The sequence below is a fragment of the Stegodyphus dumicola genome, chromosome 6 (genome assembly GCF_044657685.1).
Source record: "Stegodyphus dumicola isolate Sdum_Otavi_A_Nest chromosome 6, ASM4465768v1".
In the NCBI taxonomy this organism is placed as follows: domain Eukaryota; kingdom Metazoa; phylum Arthropoda; class Arachnida; order Araneae; family Eresidae; genus Stegodyphus; species Stegodyphus dumicola.
This window is the reverse complement of record NC_140773.1, coordinates 230,425,563-230,448,765: the sequence shown is the minus strand read 5'-3', so window position 1 is coordinate 230,448,765 and position 23,203 is coordinate 230,425,563. Positions and strand designations below refer to the sequence as shown.

Genomic DNA, 23,203 nt, shown 5'->3' with positions numbered 1-23,203 from the left:
CTATGTATTTTTTAAATAAAATAATTGCTATATTTAAAGATAACAATATTAAATATAAGGGGTGACTACTGTTCATCTGCCAAAAGTTTGTTGCATTAAAAAATCTGATACTGCTCTTCCCATACATTGTTATGTTGTTGTTCTATACATCATAATAGATTGAATGCACACATCTCTGGTGATAGGTTGGTTTGGTTTATGTAATTATAGCAAAGACTTCAGGACAATCTGTTAAATGAAGGGATGCCTTCATGAAGGATTTTCTAAGGAAAACTGGCTCATACACAGGTTACACATGGGGAAAACCACAAAAACGCCCATGCAGCCAACTCGTTCATGAAATTTGAGGCTTGCACCGAACTAACAGTGTTCAGCGAATTTACCACTCGGCCGCTGGTGGACCCCCCAGTGATAGGTTGATAAAATAAATTTTATCAACCTATCACTGGGGTTCCTTTAAAATTAATTTTATCAAAGGAATCTGAAGTGTTCCTTTTGATAAAATAAATTTTATCAAAATGAACACTTCAGAGTTATAGAACTTTCTACAAAAATAGCTGTACAACTCTTCACAGTATCAAACAGTACAATCAGTAGTTAGACTTCAAACTACTATAAACTGTAACAAACACAACATAATAAAAAGCGCATTTAGAGAGTGAAGTCAACTTGAAGATATCTTAGTATTCTGACATATGCTGAACCAACAACCCACAACAGCAACAACTGAGGGCAGATGCTCTCTTCGGACTTACATAGTTTTTACCCAGCCACCAAGATATTTGTAGTACTTTCTGCTTTTTGAAATTGTTGGAAGGCATATGAGTGTCAGATATGGTTACAACTAATATAGTAACCAATTACATTTATTCAATTATAAGATCTATTTCGAAGAAACATGACCTCAAAAGTATCAAATGGAAAACCTTTAATCACATTGCATAAAACCAATATTATTAAACCTTTCCAAAATGAATTTAAAATTTATAATACTACAGCAATTTTTTAAATTTGTAACCCTTAACTTTCCAAAATTAAAAAAAAACTGTAGTTAACAAAAAAAAAAAAAAAAAAAAAAAAAAACTATTTTTGTGAATTTACTAAGCATGAAACAAAGCTGACTTTTTTTTTTTACAATCTAAACTTAAAGATAATATGGATGCAGAATTTATTTTACTTTATGTACACTGCTCAACACAAAAAAAAAAAAAAAAAAAAGTCCTATATCTCCCGATCTACTGGGCCGATTGACAAAATTCAAATTGCGTTCTTCATGTCTCGAAAGCGTGACTTAGGATATATATTAGATTTATATATAGCACTATTCTAACATAGGTATTTTGACACAAAATCGGACTTTTTATGAAATAACATACCAATTTTATTTACATATTTCAATTCTACGACTCAAATTACGCCTAAATGTGAAATTTTGTCAAATTTGGAGCGAAGTTTACGGAGAAATTCACAAATTTATGTTGGCACTTTTTTGTCAGTTTGCGCCAAGAATAGTTCACTTGGCGAACTTCTTAATATATGGCAACCTAGTTTCCTTTTTTTCCAAATAATATTCTTTATATTATATTTTTAATTATAACTTATTATTTTAAGTAATTTTTTCTTTTTCGAATTTCATTTTAATTGTTTAAGTTGCATATTTTTTTCAAATAACTGTTTTAAAAATTTCTGTTTACCTATTCGAACTGCGTAAATAAAGGTACAGCGTTTATTTTTTTTTTCAAATAGTTTTCTTTATATATATTTTTTGTCATAGTTATTATTTTAGGTAATTTTTAAATTCTTATACTTTTATTTTAATTGTTTGTGTTGCATTGTCTCTTCAGATAATTGTTTTAAAATTTTCTATTTATTCCTTCGAATTGAGCATTTTAAATATATTTATTAATATAAATTTTCCAGAATTTGATTTTATTTATTTAAATTGCGTTTCTTTCGGAGGAATACTTTGTAACCCAGACTATGATGCGTTTGAAAACTGCATACATTGAAAGAGATAATACAGTAAAGCAAAGTTAACACGCCATTGAAATGTTCCATTCAGAAAAGATATATATAAATAAGAGAGACATTTAACTTAGGATTGCAACATTTTAACTTAGGATGACTTGCATACACTGCTTTAAACAGTTTTATCATTGTGCCCATTGCTTTACACAATTTTATCCTACATTTGGCTTCTTAAATGTTATTCATATTTTAGTCAAATATTTTATTTTTGAAATCGTAAAAATCAAATATCATAAGATTAAAAAGTTTTTAATTTAAAAGAAAAATACAAATACTAAATTTTACCATAAAATTTATTTTTTCTTATCTTTTTCTTCTTTATTCTTGCTCTTTTTCTTTAGGCATTCCGCAAGTATAGTAAAAAGCATCCAAATTTTCGAAATACCTTGATATTTCTGACAATCATTTTAAATAAAGTTATCGCCTTCCATTTCATAAAGGCCCACAAATGGCCGAGCGGTAAAGTCGCTGAACACTGATAGTTCACTCCGGGGTTAGAATCCCGGTAAACGGGCTGGTTACATGGGCGTTTTCGTGGATTTTCTCATGTGTATCGTGTATGCCAGCTGATTTTCCTTAGAAAGTTCTTCACAAAGGCATCCTTCCTTTTAGGCACATAGCCCTGCTTTGATGTAACTTAATAATTCAACTGAATCCATTTCATCAATATTTAGTCAGAGCCTTTATCAGTCTTTAGAGGCTAAACATTTTGAAGGTATGAGATGAAAGGAAAGACTGGTTTCATCAAAAGGTTTTGGTTTATTTAATTATGACAAAGCACAGTAGGGCTATCTGCCTAAGGGGAGGGATGCCTTCGTGGAGGACTTTCTAATGGGAACTGGCTCGCATACACGTTACACATGGGGAAAACCACGAAAATGCCCATGCAGCCAGCCCGTTCGCAGGATTCGGACCTCGGACAGAACTACCAGCGTTCAGCGACTTTATAGCTCGCCCGCTGTTTCATCAGGAGGAAAAAAAAAACATCTTTAGGTGACATCCACATACATCACTGGATAAACTCCTGAATCTTCAAATAATTCGAATGAGAAAATCATGGGATTCTCCATTTATGATACAATATGATGTTCTATAACGTAATTTAAATTTATACAACCATATAGTCTAAACCATATTGCCTTTTCTGTTAACCACAAGCTCAATTGATGGTATTTGCTGGTGTACACGTCCAAGTGTTTTTTCTTTGAACACCTAAATTCTTTGAAGTATCCTGAAAGTATATTCAAAAGCGTCCAACTTTTTTAAACATCTGACAGCCAAATTTCCCTGCAAATTTTTGCTTACTTTTCTCCCTAATTTTCTTCTTTCCTTCTACAGTTATTTTCAGTGCACACACAAGAAAATTAAGATTTTTCGATTGCTAGACTTCCATAAACTTTGCAATCTTGTCAATTTTTTAAAATATCAATTACATGAATTGCGTTTCAGCTGAAGACAGCTTTTCATTTTCTAGTCATTTTAACTATAAATAAAGTTTAAAGCGAAGTCCAAAGGATAAATATTTTAATTAAAAGATTTTTGCTAAATGACAAAGAAATAAAACAGTCCAGCAGGGTTTATTCTGTACCACCGAGTGACCCGTTTCTTATATCGGCTGAAACAATCTAAATCATATTAAAGATCATGTTTTTTTTTATACAATCTATAATGCGAGAGAAAAATTAGCTTCTTAAAACATTCTTTCTAAGAGGATTAATATAGAAGATTATATATATATATATTTTTTTTAAAGCTGGGACTTGAACCAAACTTTAAAATTTTTAAAGTTTAATTTACATGGTGGTTATAATTAAAGTTCCAATTTGAAATGGTCATAAAAGGAAAACTACCGTACCAAATGTTATCAAACTTGGGAATTGTGTAAAGGAGGTTATGGAAATTTATTTTCTGTGGAAAAAAAAAAGAGTTCAAAAACTCACCACCAGGGAAAAAATGGCACTGTATACAAGATTGTTAAATGAAATAAGACACAAAAACATCTGCTTAAAATGTGTTTAATATTTTCCGAAACGTGTTACAAAGCATGTTCAATGTAGCGTCCAGCATTTTCCGAAAGCAAGTTAAATCCTGTTACTGCATTCTCAACAGCAGCTCTTAGCATATCAGGAGGAATGCTACGGACATGTCAGTGTTTCACATTTTTCATTTCTGCCAAATTGTTTAGATTATCACCATAAACAGTGCATTTGAGAAAACCGCATAGCTAAAAGTCACAGAGGTTGAGGTCTGGTGGGAAGAAGGGAAGTGTTGGCCTATAAGACGTTCATTCGTGAAATGTTGCCTAAGTAACTGTGCAACACACGTGAGATGGGGCCCAGCCCTGCATAAAAATCGTAGTATCTAAAATGCCATGTTACTGTAGTTTATGTATCACGAAACATTTTAACATTGACTCTAAGTGAGCTGCAATCACAGTGGTCCAGCTGTCGACTGCTCTTCAGAGAAAAATGGTTCAGTTATAAAACTAGCTGTCATTCAACACTAAACGGTGTGGAATGACTTCTATGCAATCGAATGCAGTAGGAGAATGCAATGTAACTAGATAGATAACATGAGGGATTTCTTTGGCCCAAATCGATTAAAAGCGTTTTGAATCAGTATCTTCATGTTTTAGGGCCGAATTCAGGCTTCAAAAATTACAAATTAGTGATCTGTAAGAAAACAATTTCCAGATTGTATGCACTTGTGCGAGTGATTTGCAATCTCGCATTTTCTAATCACTAATTAGTGGTTTTCACGGGCGAATTTCTCCCTTACACGGATGGCGCACTCGGCTTTTATTGAATTTAACGCCTTTAAATGGTAATTTGCTTAGTTCAAAGTTTCTTAAGGGTATACAACATATTAAACCCGTGTAACAAAAGGTTAAGTTAGATTCCGACCCATATTTCGTTTAACAATATTGCATACAGTGCCATTTGCCCATCTGGTGGTGAAGTTTCGAACTTTCTTTTTTTTTGCGGAAAATAAATTCTTATGACCTCCTTTACACAGTTACCAAGTTTGATAACATTTGATCCAATAGTTTTCCTTTTATGACCGTTCCAAAGTGGAACTTTAATTATAACCACCCTATATATTATTAAATTTTAATTGAAGCTATGCGTTATATGTATACCATGCCTAAGATTTCTGCTTTTATGGAAAAAATAAAAATGGAAGCAAATATACTTGACCAAAACTGAAAAAATTTCCTCTCCCTCCGAAAATCAAATATTGAAACTTCAACCTTGAATTTATTGGATTATCGAAATATTCAATTTGACGTCTCTTCTAAGCCCTAGTTCCGACAAAAATACCGAATTACTGAAGCTGAAGTAAAAGGTTTAGTATATATTCACTGTATGTTAACAAAGTAATCAGAGTGTAATAAAAATACATTATAGAATTTACGCTGATCCAACTTTTTGTCTGAATGCACAACATGTAACGGAAGAGACGGCTTGTAGAGATCTGTTTTTTACATGCCTCTAAAAGTAGATGCCATACTCCTTTTGTCTCTTCAATGTCAAAAAACTTTTAGATTTTAGGAAAGAAAAAAAAATCACAAGAAGCAAATTTGAAGAACATGCAGGACGATTGAGTAAACATACTTATTTTCGGAATACAAGCCGTTCTCCGATTGGTTATTGAATAATGAAAAGATACATTGTCATGCAATACAAAACATTTGGAATACGTTTTCTGACTGAATAACGTAATATTAAAAGTCATCTGCTTAATTCACAGCCATTTACAAGTCAACTACTGGGGCAATTGCAAAATCGTTTTGATCCTGAGCTTGTAAGACAAACCTTATATCACTGGATTTAAACACTTCTTTAATCTTCCGAGAACGTTCCTTCTTTAACTCATATTCCAAGAATATTAAGTGAATACAATTATTGCAAAAGAAATTCATTTGCACTACGGTTTGGTAGTTTACTAACGAGTTAACAAAACTTAAATTCTGCTTTTTGTGTCTAAGTATACAACAATATTTTAAATATTTACAAATAAAATATTAAATTGGAGCCTCACCAGTTGTCTAGCATTTGAAGATTGTTAAATACTAATTGTTTGTTGCGAAGTCTAACCCAGGCTGCATGGTTGGTTTTCGTAGTTTTTTAGGTTCTCTTTACTAAGGTTCTCTATGAAAGCATCTTAACCAAATAGCTCCCATGTTCTTTCTATGTTCAAATAACCAACTAACTTAGTTTAAGCGCAATTTCCAAATGAAGTTACTAGCAAAACCCGAATACTCATTAAAAATCACGTAGCTTGCCAATCATGAGTAACATGAAAGATACGGCGCCAATAATTAAATTGCTGTTACGGTACGCTGTTTCTAAATTTAGATGGTCATTCCTTAATTAAATAGCTCACCAGCGGCCAAGCGGTAAAGACGCTGAGCACTGGTAGTTCAGTCTGAGGTTCGAATCCCGCGAACGGGCTGGCTGCATGGGCGTTTTCGTGGTTTTCCCCATGTGTAACGTGTATACGAGCCAGTTTACCTTAGAAAGTCCTCCACGAAGGCATCCATCCCTTTAGGCAGATAGATAGCCCTTGTGTGCTTTGCCATAATTAAATAATCCAATCCAATCCTTAATTAAATATAATTGATTTGTAACTTCTACTAGAGCTGACGGTAAAAATTGAAGTGCAAATAAATAATATCGTGTGCAATCTTGATTAATATAAAATTTAAAATATGTGCACAGAAAAATATTTGCATTCAGACAAAGTTTTTTGAAATATTTGCAATTACTTTATAAGCAGGATTTATTAATAACCGTAATAATTACTTTTTATATTACTGATGATTAGGATTTAGTTCTTGACAATTACATTCTAAATTAGAATTTTAAAGATATAATGAAAATACGCTACGCACAAAAATACATTTTAGGATTAAAAATGAGTTGATTTTTTATGTTTTAAAACTTCTTAAATTCATTTAATAAACATCGTATCCTCCTTGTTAATTGAGTCCAGAATGTGAACGTTTATATAATTATTCTTACTTGTCCACAGAAGCTGCTGACTTATCCAGCCATTACGTAGCTGCAGATCATTTCTACATAACCATTGAACTTCCACTAATTCAGTCTCTAGAGGGTTGTATGTTTATATCATAATTTGACTTATATAAATGATTATTCTAAACCTTATGTTTCTATAAAAATATATTGTGCTTTAAAAATATGGATGATAGTATCTGCCGCTCCTTCAGCCACTTTAAAAGCAACAGTTTGTTTAGAGATAAATTATGCAGTTAATGTCATAAAATTCAAATAAACATTAAACGAAAATTCTCAGTTTTAGACAATTCAATTTAAATGAAGTATATTAGACGAATTTAAATGAAGTAGCAGACGATAAAACGCCGAAGGTAAAAATTTACTCTTAGAAAAATTTACTCTTATTTTTTTAAAAAAAGGAAGAAAGAGAGAAATTAAAAAACATTGTTAAAATTTGAATAATATCATCTATAATTTTAAAAAAAAGCTTTTCATATAGTATTAATAAATATTTATTACGCCTTATTGAGGGAAAAAATTTCATATAATTAATTCTCCGTAAAATTTTATTTGAAATTTAAGGTTAAAAATAGCTGTGGCAATTCACCATAACAAAATTCATAAACCACATTGGTGTTATTATCGCTCTAAGAAAAGATGCCAAATTTCAAAACGCAAAAATATGTAAATTCGTGTATATCTTAGAAAATTTTGAATAAAAAAGTGTAATTTTTTGCAGATATGCTTAAAAATACACTTCTTTATGATGATGGTAAAAATTTTATAGGTTATAATTAAAAATTTTTTTCGAAAAATTTATAAAAATTATTAAAAAATAGAAATTTAAAAAATAAAACACAAAAAAAATGGGTAAATTTTATTTGGAATGAACCTAAATTTCGAAATGTGAGAGAAAAAATCAAAAAAGTTTAATAAAAAAAGAGATATTAATAAATATTTGCCAAATTCAATTAACACTGAGGAGCTAAAATTTTGAGAGCTAATATTTTAAAAACTAGTCGTACAATTTTTACAAAACTTAGTATTCTGGCATAATTTGAGTCGTAGAATCGAAATATGTAAAAACATTGGTATGTTATTTCAGAAAAAGTCCGATTTTGTGTCAAAATACCTATGTTAGAATAGTGCTATATATAAATCTAATATATATTCTAAGTCGCGCTTTCGAGACATGAAAAACGCAGTTTGAATTTTGTCGATCGGCCCAGTAGAACGGGAGATATAGCACTTTCCCATTTTTTTTTTTAGCAGTGTACATAACAGATATTTTTGGTACATATAATATTGCTGTCCTCAAAATGCAGACTACCAAATGGACTTGGATGCTAATGGAGAACTTTTAATAGCTGCTAGGATAATAATTCTATTTGATTTCTGATACATTAAAAACTCTGCTAAAAAATACAGAAAAACTAAAATAATCACAGATAATTTGAAAAGCAAAAATTAATGATTAAATGACATTTAATCCTGAGTAACATATTAAAAATGAAGAGTTTTTTTTTTTTTTTTTTTTTTTCTGTTAAAATGTTTCATCATGACTGATTCTGGATACAACTTGTTATTATGGCCTATTTCACCCTGCTTTTCTCATCATAAGATTTCATATCATTAGAACAATGCAGGGCATCTGATGTTGTAGTTAATCTTACTCGTCTCACCTTATCAATAGGAACCCATGAATTTTATTGTGTCATCAAAGGCAAATTGCATCTGTTATTGGTTCGAGCCTTGAGCACAATATAGGCGACAGTATGACTTCGCACAGTTCTGCCTTAATTTGGAAGGAGAGTCTCTCGAGGGATGGGTCTGAGGGTCTCCAATTCTTCATGGTCTCTACAAAACTTTCAGCTTGCCATACGAGTGCCCCCATGCCAGACAGACAGTATACATTTACAAAAATACATGCTTTCTCTGAATTCAAATCTGGGCCCTTCAGTAGAGCAGTCCGATTCATTAATCACTACACCATCTGAGTGATTAAGGGCATTTTTGTTCATTAACAAAAAATACCTCATTTTAATAATTTTACTACCAACTAAATAGGCAAATGCAACTGTCTTATGACCTCCCCAAGAAAAAATAAAGGGTTGCAATAAACCCTTTGCACTTCGTTGGTATTAAAATACCACTTCACAATGTGAACATTTCTAAAAGTTACATAATAACATATTTTCTCTATGAAACCAATGAGAACTAAAGATACTTAAAATTTAAAGGTATAAAAAATTTCAAATGTAGCTAAGTAGGAAATTAGTAATTATATAATGATTCTTAAAATTTTATAACAGTTAAACCCATGCACATCAAAACAGATTTTATTACATTTTTATTTTTTATCTACATCAGGTTTAAGCAATAAAAAGGAACATATTTAAGTTCCAGAAATGAAAATTTACCTTCCTCTCTCAGAAACAAGAGCATCAATTTCATCTAAGAATATAATACATGGGCTTCTTGCTTTAGCTGCAGCAAATAAATCACGTACAGCTCTCTCCGATTCTCCAACATATTTATTAAAAAGATCAGAAGTCTAAAAAAATTTTTAAATAATAAATTAAAATACACATTCAAAATAAACATAATTTGAAATGATTACATATATACATTGGAAAGTACAGTACAAAGTCCAAAATCTGGACTCGTCGGGACTTCAGATTGAATTGGGTGATTCCCGATTTTTCCAGATACAGTCAAAAGTCGTTAATTCGGACACCCATAATCCGGAATAATCTATAATCCGGACCTCAAAGCTAAAATCTTTCTGCGCATGCGCATAGGCGTTTTACGCGTGCGCGCAAGACATTTACGACTGCGCATATGTGTCTGCGCAAGCGCAGAATTCTTTTTCGCGTGCGTGTTTAATGTATAAGCTAAAATTATCTAATTATCTATTTCAGTTAATGTTGATGATTGCGTTGTTCCTTAATCTTCGAATTGGATCCGGCTTATTATTTTTTGCAGACTGTAAGAGCAATTTTATAAAAGTAAGCTTGAACTTTCGATGATGTCAAATAGAATTTCCGATGCTGGAGCTCCCAAAGGATCTAGAAAACGAAAGTATGCTTCGATGTCCATCAAACAAAAAACGAATAAAAAATGGATAAAGGCATATCCTTTGTTTATCTAACCGTTCCGACATCTGTTTATCAATTTCACACTGCTCTGCGGGGGGGGGGGGGGAAGACGTTCATTCTTTCATTCGTGCTGCGCATAAGCTAATAGACCCATGGCTACGAAATTTGGTACATAGGTGCATCTAGACAAGACCAGTGCACCTCGAAGAGATTTTTTTTAAATTCGAATTTATTTTATGTTTTGTGATGAAATTGTGTCATTTTGAGACATAATGGGCTATAGGAAAGCAAGATTTTACTGTACACACTCCATTTCCACATCGTCATGAAACGTAGGCACTTAAAATAAATTTCGTGTTTCAATAAATCGATTAAATACCAATTTATTTTAACAAAGTAAGCTTAACACCTTTCCCATGGGATTTTTTCCAAAAAAGTTTATTTTTAAAAAAATGTACAGTTTATTTTTCTTTAATTTTTGGACATGCAAAGCTTTCATCCTTGCGACTGCTTTTAGAAAAAGAATTTTGGAAAAATGATATTTTGTATTTTTTAAAAAATTTCTTAAATGAAGCTTCCAAGTACACTTCTCACATCTTTAAAAATGTGATTTTGGCAACAATTTTTCTTTCTTATTGTTGTTGATAGATTTTTGATGAAATCATATCATTTTGAATAGTTTCATTCTTTTAGGAATATGGATTTGGCTACAATTTTTCATTGTATTTCTTATGTCACTGTTTCTAAGAGATTGTCATATTTCATTGTCATTTTTTATATATATAATACATTTTTATTTATTTTTGATAAAGTTGTTCTGCAGAGTAAAATTCTGCACAGAATTTGGTACTTATGTATTATCGCAACCAGGTTGGCGCTATTTGTAAGTTTGAGTAAAAAAGTATGAATAGAAAGAAAATGTACATTTATTAATTACAGATAATTTTTAATACAGTTTTTTATATTATTTTGTTTTAAAATATAAAATAGCAATTAAACCCTTCCGGTTTCAAATTTCAATAAGTTTCAGAATTATTTTTTCGGCGGAAATCTTTTGGCTATTGCTTTTAGCACTGATTGAAAACCGTATTCGCCATAACCATGCACACGTCGACTTATTTTTACTTAAAAAAACATCCCAGAACTGCACAAAAATGGTATTGCACACACTCTTGACTTTATCCATGTACACTGCTATTTTCTCATAAATTACAAAAATTTGCACGAAAATGCAGGAAAATTTTGTGAATCTCCACATGCTCTTTTTACAAAACTACATATAAGACGTAGGGTTGCCGTAAGTAGGGTCGCCAAATTTGGCAATTTATGCGAATTTTGGCCTGGTTGCGTTAATACGTAAGTACCCAGAATTTTTTGTTTTTTGAGTTTTTTTCATGTTAATTTTTGCTTATTTTACTATTTGTAAGATATTGAAAAGTTTTGCATGATTTTTTTTTCTTCAACAGAAAGTTGGTTAATTTTTTTTATTCGTATATAATTAATATTTGTATTAAGGGATAATATCATATAACTTTCCACTATTTAACTTCACTGCAATTAATTTGATATGCATAACACAGCCCTTCAACTATAAATAAATGTAATTCAAAACAGGTTGCATTTAAAAGTTATAAGGTATTTATCCTCCATCCATGCTTTCATGGTGTAATGGTAGCACATTTGGCAAATATTTGAGAGGTCTAGAGTTCAAGTCCCAGCAAAGGGCACTGCACAATTTTTTCGTCTTCTTTAAAATAACCTAATGACTCAACAGTACCACTCGAATTAAAATGTAGTGGACGATAATTCTTTCCCACCACAATTTGGCAATTGGGTCCCCTCATCCTTATTTGCCTTTTAAAAGGGGGGGGGAATGTACAGGGTGTTTCTAAATGACTATTGGGGTTTTAATGCTTTGTAGTATTTATTATGTAAAACTTAAAATCATAATTAATACATGAAATGAAAAAGCAACTCAAACAGTTCTGTTTGTTGGTATGCACATGAGCCAGAAAAAGATAGCACCAAAAATGGTAACTAGTGAACAGAAAGGTTTTTTTTGTTCTTCAGTTTCAAAGACTGAATCTGTAGTTACTGTGCAACATGCGTTCCAGATTCAGATGTGATCCCTGAAGTGATAATAACATCTGTAGATGGTATCATCAGTTTGAAAATACCAGTTGCCTTTGCAAAGGGAAGAGTACAGGACGACCAAGGATTCTTGTCTTGATGTGTGCCAGATAATGAATGGTGCTCACGCTGAACACTTGTAAGCTTGTAGATATAATTGTTTGAGTTGCTTTTTCATTTCATGTATTAATTATAATTTTAAGTTTTACGTAATAAACACTACAAAGCATTAAAACCCTGATATTAATTTAGAAACACCCTGTATAAGGTATTTTCTAACTCCTTCCAGCATGCCTTCGTGGTGTAATGGTAGCACGCTTGACGCGTATTCGAGTCCCGGTGAGGGCACTACACATTTTGCACATCTCCTGCTTCAAAATAACCTAATGACTCTACAAAGGATTTTTGCATCATAAAGCAACATGACCTAAACAATTTTCACTAAAAAGATATATAAGTCAACTTTACCCTTTCAGCTGAAAAACACATTTCTGTCATCAGTTCATTTCAACTGTTGTAAAATTTTTCTGATTATAAGAAATATTTTCTTTTAGTTTTGTCATTTCAATAAAGAAAGAATGCAATTGAATGATATATCATAAAAAGGTCTATAAAAATATTCATTCTAAAAAGAAGAACACTGTAACAAGGAATAAGAAAAACATGTTTGATTTAATGGTGGCTAATGGACAACTTTAATACATCTATTTTTTTTTTGTTTTTGTTTTTTTGTAACAGACTGTCTAGTGCATGTTGTTGTTAACAGAAAAGACCTGAAAGAAGATACATACAAGCAAAATATTCCTTAGAAATTTGTAATCTGCAAGAAGCAGATAAAATGCATCAATGGGAAGGGGGGATATTTCTCTGGCAGGGAGTACAAAATTAATGAAAAGGCTAAAAAGGGAGGTGGAGAAATGCAGAATGTCACCACAATTTTTTTTAATGGAAAATCAAATTTTTAATTTGATACTAGTGTCGACAGATAATCCCATGAACAGATAATATCATTTTAAAATTACTTATCTAATGCTAAATCTCATAAAAAATATAAACAGATAAAAATTTTTTAATTTCAATATAAAAAAATTACCTACATTTTTTGAAATGAAATTCAAATTACTTTCAGTGGCTAAAGCTTTTGCTATCATAGTTTTTGAACATCCAGGTGGTCCATACAGCAGTACTCCTCGAGGGGGAGCAACATCAACTCGTTTATAGCTTTCAGGATATTTAAGTGGCATTTCTACAATGTACTTCAATTTTTCTTTCACATCGTGCATACCGCCAATGTCATTCCAACAAACCTGATGTTAAAAAATAAATTTAAACATATTAATACAGGATTTAAAATAAAGCAAGAATTTATAATCTTGAAAATAAAAATTTGATAGTAAGTATTTTCAAATATAACACAGCTGTTGCCAGTCCTAATAATTTTAGCATTTCATGTTGGGTATTATTTAATCATTTATTTTGTAATTTGTTTGATACATAAATCTGGAAACTCAGTTTGTTTAGAATGTTGTGATCAGGAAATTACCATTCTAAGATATGCAGCCTTTAATTTACACTACAGCAGTATTTAATGTTATTCATCATTAAGATATGTGGATCATTTGATCATTTTGTTAAACCATACATAGCCTCATGTGTGTTTGTAAAGTGAAAATAAATCAGATATTAAACGATGTTGAAATTTCAAATCAAAATAAAAGTGGCATCTAGGAAGTGACACTGTACTCTGCCTTAAGTAGCAGGCCAGAAGTCATCAAATTTTACTTTATTGGAGGTAAGCCATATAATTTAAGAATTTATTTCATTTTTGATTACTTCTCAGTTATTTTATTCAAAGTTCTGTTTCTTGTAGAGTGTTTATGTTCAATATGATATATATTGTTACGAATTTAGTATTTAAAAAGCTAATGTTAGTTCAATTATAAATTAAATGGTTTTATTTCTCGCGCAGTGCAGCGCGTGACGAATATTAAAAGAAAGCTAAGCCGGAAAATTGAAAATACAAGAGCGCGTGCATTAAATAAATAAATATCTCTTTTTGATTTCGAGAAAGTACTGGAAAATTCTAGCGCGTGATTTTAAAATCTTATAAAAGGAGGAAAACATCTCAGTTTGTAGCAGTTGCTTAGTTTGTTGTTGCTTAGAAAACTGCTCTTGTTGATTGTAGCGAATTCGCGGATTAGCGTTCTTTAGCTGTTTTGAATTACGTTCTATTGGATATTTGAGTAGTTAAAAGATAACTACTGTGAGATATTGTAATTCTGCATGATAATTTGAGAAAATTTAAGCATTTTTGTTGTGATAATATAATAAATTTTTGTTCATTTTTCATCGGACTTGTGCATTCATTTCATAACGAACCCGTACGCATGCAACAATTTTTGGTGTCAGAAGTGGGATTTGAATGCCAATAACAAGAGCGATGGAAGAACAATTCAGGCAAATGATGACTGCATTTGCTGCTTTCCAAGAAAAGATGGAAGGAGCCATCAACTCCGTTAAGGAAGATATAAAAGCTGTACAAGAAAAGATGGAAGCTGGCCAAACATCTTTTAAAGAAGAAATTAAAGAGGAAATGAAATTGGGCCAGGAATCCGTTAAGGAAGAAATGAAATTGGGCCAAGAATCCGTTAAGGACGAAATGAAAGCCGTTCAAGCTGGTCAAGAAGAAATGAAAAGAGAAATTACTTGCATAATAGAAAATAAATTTGAAGCTATGGAAGGCAGAATTGATGCAGTTGAAAATAAAGTTGAACATATTGAAGAAAAAGTTTCTTCCGTAAAAGATCATATTGAAGAAAGAGTTTCTTCGGTGAAAGAAGAAATAGAAGAAAGAGTTTCTTCTGTAAAAGAACATATAGAAGGGAGAGTTTCTGCTGTGGAGGAACGAATTGAAGGAAGAGTTTGTGCCGTCCAACACCAAATCGAACAAGAAATTGATGAGAGAGTTTCTGCAGTTGCCAAAGAAATGGATACTTTAAAGAAATTCGTATCGTCGGCAGGGAGCAGGAGTGATGATTTTAAATTCTTACCAATGCCTGCTCGTCCACCTCTGAAGCTATCCACATATGATGGGAAGACCTCCTGGCAGGTGTATAAGACACAATTTTCTATCGTGGCGGATGCGAATGGATGGGATTCCCAAGCTAAGGCCTGTCATCTCGCCGCTTCTCTAAGAGCCGACGCAGCGGATATCCTTCAGACTCTTCCCGAAAACAAAAGGTTAGATTTCGAAGCTCTGTCCGGCGCCTTGGAGTTGCGCTTTGGGGAGAAGTGTTTAAAAGACTACAGCAGGCTCCAATTAAAATCTCCTCAACAGAAGCCTACCGAAACACTTCAGGAGCTCGCCGCGGATGTTGAAAGGCTGTCCCATCTCGCCTTTTCAGAATGCCCGACAGAAACAAGGGAAATCCTGTCCTTGCAATACTTTATCGATGGCATCCGGGATCCTGAAATACAGAAAGCTCTTCGAATGGCAGATGTAAAGGATGTAAAAAGCGCTCTGTTGTACGCCGTGAAATTGGAGGCAGCCCAGCAAGCAACTCTTAGAGATCGCTACCCAGTCAGAGCTGTGCGAGTCCACGACCCAGGGGACCAATTGATGGCTCGTTTAGATGATTTATCCAGACAAGTCGATGCTTTGATACGGAGTAGCAGTGAGAACAAAGTGGCTGTAAGATGTTGGAGATGTGGTTCTGAAGGTCACCTACGACGGCATTGCAGAACACCCCAGGGCACGGATAATAAAACGGATGAGTTGACAAGACCAGTGAATGCTTTAAGACGGAATAGTGGTGAAACGAAACCGACCCTAAAGTGCTGGAATTGCGGTGTTGAAGGCCACCTACGAAGGAACTGCAGAACTCCCCAGAGCACGGAAAATAAGACATATGATTTAAACAAACAAATTAATGACCATATCAAGGAACGGAGGTTGCCAGATAATGAAAAACCCTGTTTTAAAGCGCTCAAGATCTCTATAGTGAGTGACAACAATAACGGACTGTCCATCAATGGGAATATCGATGGAGTTCCTTGCAATATGATCATTGACACAGGAGCTAATGTTACCATCATTAGGAAAGATTTAGCTGAACAGTTTAAAGATAAACTTATTTGGACGCCATCCTGTGTTACCCTTCAGACTGCGTCTGGTGACAAGATCGAGATAGCTGGGAAGTTAAACGTGAACATCACGTTTGGAAGTGCCGCCTACCATCACACGGCTTATGTGGCGGATATCACAGATCCATGCATACTCGGATTGGACTTTTTAAGGAAATACAATTTTTCCCTAGACTTGAAAAACAACAAACTGCTTTCAGCATCTGATGGCATGACTATCCATCCTCAAAAGGGATCCTCACCTAGAAATGCCGACGCCTTGTCCGAAAGACCCAGCTCAGGAAGCTGCCGAAATCGTACTAGGGCCAAAAAGAAACGCAAGACTACCAGCTATTCTCCATCCCAGATGCTCTTTGGTCGAGACCTTCGTCTGCCTTGTGACCGCCTGTTTGATCGCCGTACGGATGCTCCTTCATCGCCTGAGGAACACATCCAAGATGTCCAGGCCCGTTTTGAAGTTATGCACCGTTCCGCACGAAAGCGAGTGAACTTGGCGACGGAGAAGGTGAAGACTACATACGACACGAGAGCTACTGGACATAAATTCAAACAAAAAGACAAGATGTGGTTGTGGAACCCGATTCAACGAAGAGAACTCAGTTCTAAATTACAGTCATCTTCGGATGGTCCATATACAGTCCTGAAGAGACTGAATGACGTCATGATTCATAAGTCTTCGAACTCTAAACCTAAAGTCGTTCATTACGACAGGTTAGCTCATTGCTATGGCCATACTACATAATGTAAATAATTGTAAATAGTGTAAGACCATGGTCCTTTATGTTTTTAAATGTGTATTTGATTTGATTTGTATTTACTATTTGTTTTGTATTTAGTATTTGATAGTATTTGATTTGTTTAAGTTAGTTATTGCATTTATTGTTCATGTTGTTTGATATTGTAATGTAATGTTTATGCCTCAGTTGCATTTATGCCACAGTCGTAAGTTTAGCTTCCTGTCCAGGGATTGTACTGCCCGGGACGTGCAGTCCTTGGGAAGGGGGCAGTGTTACGAATTTAGTATTTAAAAAGCTAATGTTAGTTCAATTATAAATTAAATGGTTTTATTTCTCGCGCAGTGCAGCGCGTGACGAATATTAAAAGAAAGCTAAGCCGGAAAATTGAAAATACAAGAGCGCGTGCATTAAATAAATAAATATCTCTTTTTGATTTCGAGAAAATACTGGAAAATTCTAGCGCGTGATTTTAAAATCTTATAAAAGGAGGAAAACATCTCAGTTTGTAGCAGTTGCTTAGTTTGTTGTTGCTTAGAAAACTGCTCTTGTTGATTGTAGTGAATTCGCGGATTAGCGTTCTTTAGCTGTTTTGAATTACGTTCTATTGGATATTTGAGTAGTTAAAAGATAACTATTGTGAGATATTGTAATTCTGCATGATAATTTGAGAAAATTTAAGCATTTTTGTTGTGATAATAATAAATTTTTGTTAATATTTCATTGGACTTGTGCATTCATTTCATAATGAACCCGTACGCACGCAACAATATTTAAGAAAAGTAAAATGACTATAGATTCAGAACGAACAGAGACTGACACTAAAGTAAAAGCTGATCAAGCAAAACTTGAAATTAAATTATGAGCTGAAATAAATAATTTATGCAATCTCTTTACTATGGCAGCAAATACATTTGGTGATATTCATCGAATGACTGGTGTTGAAAAGGACATTCATGTTTAGTTTTACAAAATTGTTGAGAAGGCAGAACACTTATTTAAAGTAGACGAAGAAATTAAAGAATTGATTAGTTTTACAGATGAAAAGTATGTTGCAATGGAATTTTAGGCTGGTATCACACATTCATTTGTTTCGAAAGAACAACTGTTTGGAACAATTTTTCTGCTTTGTGAAAACAACCAATCACCCCCCCCCCAATTGCTTTGGGGTTAACACAAGGGAAGTTGGTTCTACATTACAAACAAACTGATAGCATTCGAAGCTGATAGTTGATTGGTTGAAAATGAACCACTTGCAATTTTTTTCCCAAAGGAAGGAAAAACATTGCACGTCTTTCTTTCAACAATAAACCAGGCAGAAAAATTGCACGAAACAGTTGTTCGTGCAATTTTGTGTGAAACAAATGCATGTGTGATATGGGCCTTACAGAGACAAATTTAGTAAAATATGAGTTATATATGAGAAGAATTACAAGCAACATGATGAAGGTAAGTCTGCAATTTCTACTAAGCTTGCATTTGATAATTTAAAACTTTTCAAATTATGTCTTAAGAAGTATGATCTTATGCCCAGATCAAGGGTTGCATTTTGGTGTCAGTTTTGTCGAGTTCATAAAGATGAAAATTTAAGAGAAGAAGAAAAATTTCAATATATGCTTTTCGTCATTAAAAACAAACACTAAAGCACATGATATAGCTGAAAGTTATCCACTGTCTAAGCACAACTATCTGAAAGTTAAACCACTTAAAGTCTCAATTTAGCAGAAAGAAATTACTGAGTAAAGTTTACATTCAAGATCTTTTGGCATTAGTAACTAACAAATCTATCATCAAGTTAACTGATTTATAAGATAAACTTGGTTCATATCTATAAACGTTAGAGACAATGGGTGTGACAACAAAACAAATTAAGCAGCAATGCTGTACATTATTGTGGGATCGTGTCTTCCGCAAAAGTCGTAAAAGCCTGGAATAGCTATAGACTCAACTATAGATATAAAAAGATGTAAACTCTCAAAGGATGATCCAGAACAAACTGTATTAATTTATATTCAGAAGGTTATAATGGACCATAATAATACATCAAAGCTTTATAATAGTATATTATAACAAAAAAGGTATAAAATAGCTAACTACCTTTTTAACAGTCATATCACTAGAAGCAACAATATTCCTCTTTCTTCGTATAAATGCTTCTTTTACGTCTTGAAATATTATTTCAACATTTTCAACTTTAGAAATTTCACCTACTCTTGCACATGCAAAAATATGAGCTATAAAACAAAAAAACATTTTTGATTTATGACAGGTAAACTTCTTTCAAACATTAAAAGAAAAAGGGAAAAAACTAAGTATTAAAATTAGTATTTCAAATTTTAAAGTATATAAAACTTTCCCTTTTTAATAATATGTTAACAATAGACAATTAGAATTAATTAATGCATTGCAATTATGCCTTAGGAAGGAATCTTTTCTAAAAGACTGTAACCAGGAATCTTCTGCACAGCCATGATATGTTGTCAACATGGCCAGGATCTCACCAAGCTAGACCTTGAACTTCAAATAACCCGACAGGAAAAAGCTGCATGGGGTTAGATGTAGGGAGCAAAACAGCTTTGAGAGTGGAAAAACGTAACTTAGACCTTTTCTTTTTTCTGTGAAATGCTGGCACACCAACCACTGTACTGATAGATGAAGGAATTACTTAAAATTTTATTCCTCCCAGTGCACCAAATTTCACCATATTACAGGAAGGCAATATTAGGTCTTTTAAACACCATTTAGGGAGATGAGCTAGCAATTAAGTTCTTACCCATGAAGAATTTATGACAGTAGTTAACCAAATTGAAGGAATTCTTAATTCATGTGCTATCTCTCCATTATTTTCTGATGCTAACAATTTTGAAGCATTAACACCTAGTCATTTTTTGATCAGTTGACTGATTAATGCAATTGCTGAGACAGGATTGTTAGAATTAGCTGATAACAGACTATCACAATGAAAACAAACAACAGAAATAGTCCAAAATGTCTGAAAAGAGGTGGAAACAAGGCTATTTAAGCTAATGCATTAGAAATGTTAAATGATTATTTCTTTTCTTTACATACCGGAAATGCTGGTATTTAAATACTCAGTTTATTAATTTATACTTAAATTTTCCCTTATTTTCATTGCTAATGTTGAAAAATGTCAAATCTTAATACTGCAGTTTATCATATATATAAATAAGAATATATTATATATTATATGTAATTTATTTTATTATACATAATATTTAAAACCCAACTCAAATGATATAAAGCAAGAATTCACTTCTGAAGCTTCCTGAAAGGAATAAGGAAAGAGATCTTTCATAATAGGCAATCAGCCCTCATAAAAATTGAGTTATTTGGCAAGTTATGGAGTTTTTGATGGTAAATAAAAATGGAACAGTTAAAAAAAACCACAAACACAAGAAAATTTCTTTGAACCATATAAGCATCATTTTATTCTACAACTTTTTGCTCTCTTCAGCACAAATTTCTTTATTAAAAAAAGTCATTAGGTATATTCGTAAAGAATTTCCCATGCTGAATAAGTCTCTCTGACATTCATCAAAATTTAGGGCCAAGCTTTTCGTGATAAAAGACAACACCTTGATGACTGGTCAGCTCTGGGCACTTAGCTTCAATTTCAACTTTTAAAACTGCCATTTGGGAAAAGTATTTTTTCAAATTTATAGTTAGATTTGGTGGCAACAATTCAAGTTTGGCTTATCTCATGATCGTTCTTATTCATCACTTCTTATCTCTAGTAATGAACTGTTTCAGAAAAGGAGCTTCATTTTTTTTTCATCAAAGAATGACATGCTGAAACTCAAGCAAACATATTCTGCTCTGTCAAAGTATGGATACCCATACAACATAGTAGCTTACATACTCAATCTTCAAATGATCATATACTGCACTTTTTGAAATATTTAGTCTGTCTGATAGTTCTTGAAATGTATAACCTGGGGTTTCAGTGATAGCTTCTTTCAATAGGTGTTTTTTTACTAAGAATGGTCACCCAGAGTGGATATCCTGTTCGAGGATGAAGTTCCCATGCTCAAACTTCTCGAACATCTTCAAACTATGCCATATGAAACAGAACTTAATCCATATACAGCACAAACTTTACAAGTTGTCTAACTGGCAATTTTTTTTTTTAAATAAATGAGTATAATGTGATGCAAATTGTTCTCCATTCTTAGAACAGATTCTTAGAACTCCATTCTTAAATAAAAATCTACTCTGACATATGCTAGAATTATGGAACATAAGCAGAAAACACTGTATTTAAACATTTCCCTTGATCAAAGCCACACTTTGTCAGCATACAAATAACAAAATAATTAGGGGGAAAAAAGGTACTTTAATTTCAAATAGCACATACCTTTCCAAATGACCCAATACAAGTCTTGTGTTATATTAAAGTTGTTTCTGTAAAGACACATTTATTTACTTTGCCATTTGATTAAGAGATAAAATCCATGAATCTTCATTAGCTATTTCACTTTTCTTAACGCTAAAAATAAATATTCTTGCAATAGACAGTGTAGAATATTTTAAATCTCTACTCCCACTCTAATGCACTTATTCCAATATTTAACAATGTTTACTATAATACTGTGAAAAATATTTTCTCAGAAATAATAAAACAGAAATATAAAATGGAAAAGTAATAAAGTAACCTAGGAATAAGAACATCTGTCCACTCATTTACACCAAAAATGCTGGATGAGGAAGAAAAATTTTTGCTTACATTTCAGAAATGTATTACTTTAAATTTTTTTAAAAGAATCTGAAAGCTTTAAAATTTTACATTACTTTTTCTTTTGTTGTTTTTTTTTTACATTTTGTGGGTTACCTTTATTTATTAAATATCACTTAAACTATAAAATTCAGTTCAACAGCAATATCGCAAAATAATGTTAAAATTAACAGAATTTTAGAATTTCCGATACAGTCTCACGCGCTGGAGATTAAAAAAAAAATTTTTTTTTTTTTTTTTTGGGTACAGTGTTACCATTGCTTGCTTTAAATCGTTCAATGTGTTAATCAAAAATTTGCTTAAGTTTTACAAAATACAAAATAGATAATAAATTCCAAATTTGTGCTTCCAGGTGCCCATATTTGGATGGGAACGTACATTATTCAAAATTGGATGGCTCTAGGTACCGTTGTTTTATCACAGTGCGAGAAACATGCATACATTTATGCAGAGATTCTTCATTATTTACTTTCTTTTTATTATAATACAAAGCTGTAATATTTGGTGGCAGCAGTTTGAAAAGTGAATTGACATTTAAAGTTTTCAATGCGAAATGCCAAAATGAATTTAATAGCCCTTCTGGGTTGATGCTGTTTGGACTAAAAAATTAGAGGATAAAATAATAAACAAAGAAGTATATTAAAATGAATGGATATCATACCTAAAAATCAAGAAATTAAAAAAATATACTACATCAGGCACAGTCAATGAAAAATGCTAACTATTATTACATAAGCTTTCTGCTCAGAAACATGCCTATGCATCTCCTATCTTTTAATGTAAGACTCTTTTCACTGCACATACACAACACGCATCTTATTAAATGAGTTCCCATCTGCAGCATACAATACAGAAGAGTTAATGACACAGACCAACAAAAGGTACATTTGATTGCTTCCATAACTATCTATTATATTCTAGGGTTCTAAATTTTAAGGCATGAAAGTAAGCCATACGAGTTATTCATGATTTAATATTCAAAACAAAGAATTTATTCCTAAAAAAATTCTACTACAATATTCAAACTTAAAAAATATTAATGCTTATTCTACAAATTTTGCTTTCCTCATAAAAGTATTATTTTTAAAAAAAGTATTTTTGAAAATATTGATTTACTGACTAACCATTCACAAGAGAATCTACCAAATCTTTTCCAGTGAAGCCATGCGAGGACTCGATACACTGCTCTATTTCTTGAGATGACATACTGTGTTTCTTGTTCTTTAATAAAAGCGAAAAAATCTGAAACAAAAATATAAATACATAAACAAAATGCATTTTTACAGATGATTTCCC

The 23,203-nt window shown here is 32.3% G+C and overlaps 1 protein-coding gene across 3 annotated transcripts in view; it reads right to left on the bottom strand.

The window, feature by feature from the left end:
* The window catches only part of LOC118195161 (ATPase family gene 2 protein homolog A-like), an 86,774-nt gene that overhangs the window by 18,537 nt on the left and 45,034 nt on the right, over positions 1–23,203 (bottom strand). For all 3 annotated transcript variants that reach the window (XR_015041849.1, XM_085819637.1, XM_085819636.1), the window contains exons 9-12: positions 23,032–23,149; positions 19,252–19,388; positions 13,375–13,584; positions 9,470–9,603 (exon numbers count right to left, since the gene is read on the bottom strand). Coding sequence is in view for 2 of the 3 variants with exons in the window: in XM_085819637.1 (XP_085675763.1) it covers positions 9,470–9,603; positions 13,375–13,584; positions 19,252–19,388; positions 23,032–23,149 (599 nt within the window). In the remaining variant the exon portion in view is untranslated. The remainder of the gene's footprint in view (positions 1–9,469; positions 9,604–13,374; positions 13,585–19,251; positions 19,389–23,031; positions 23,150–23,203) is intronic.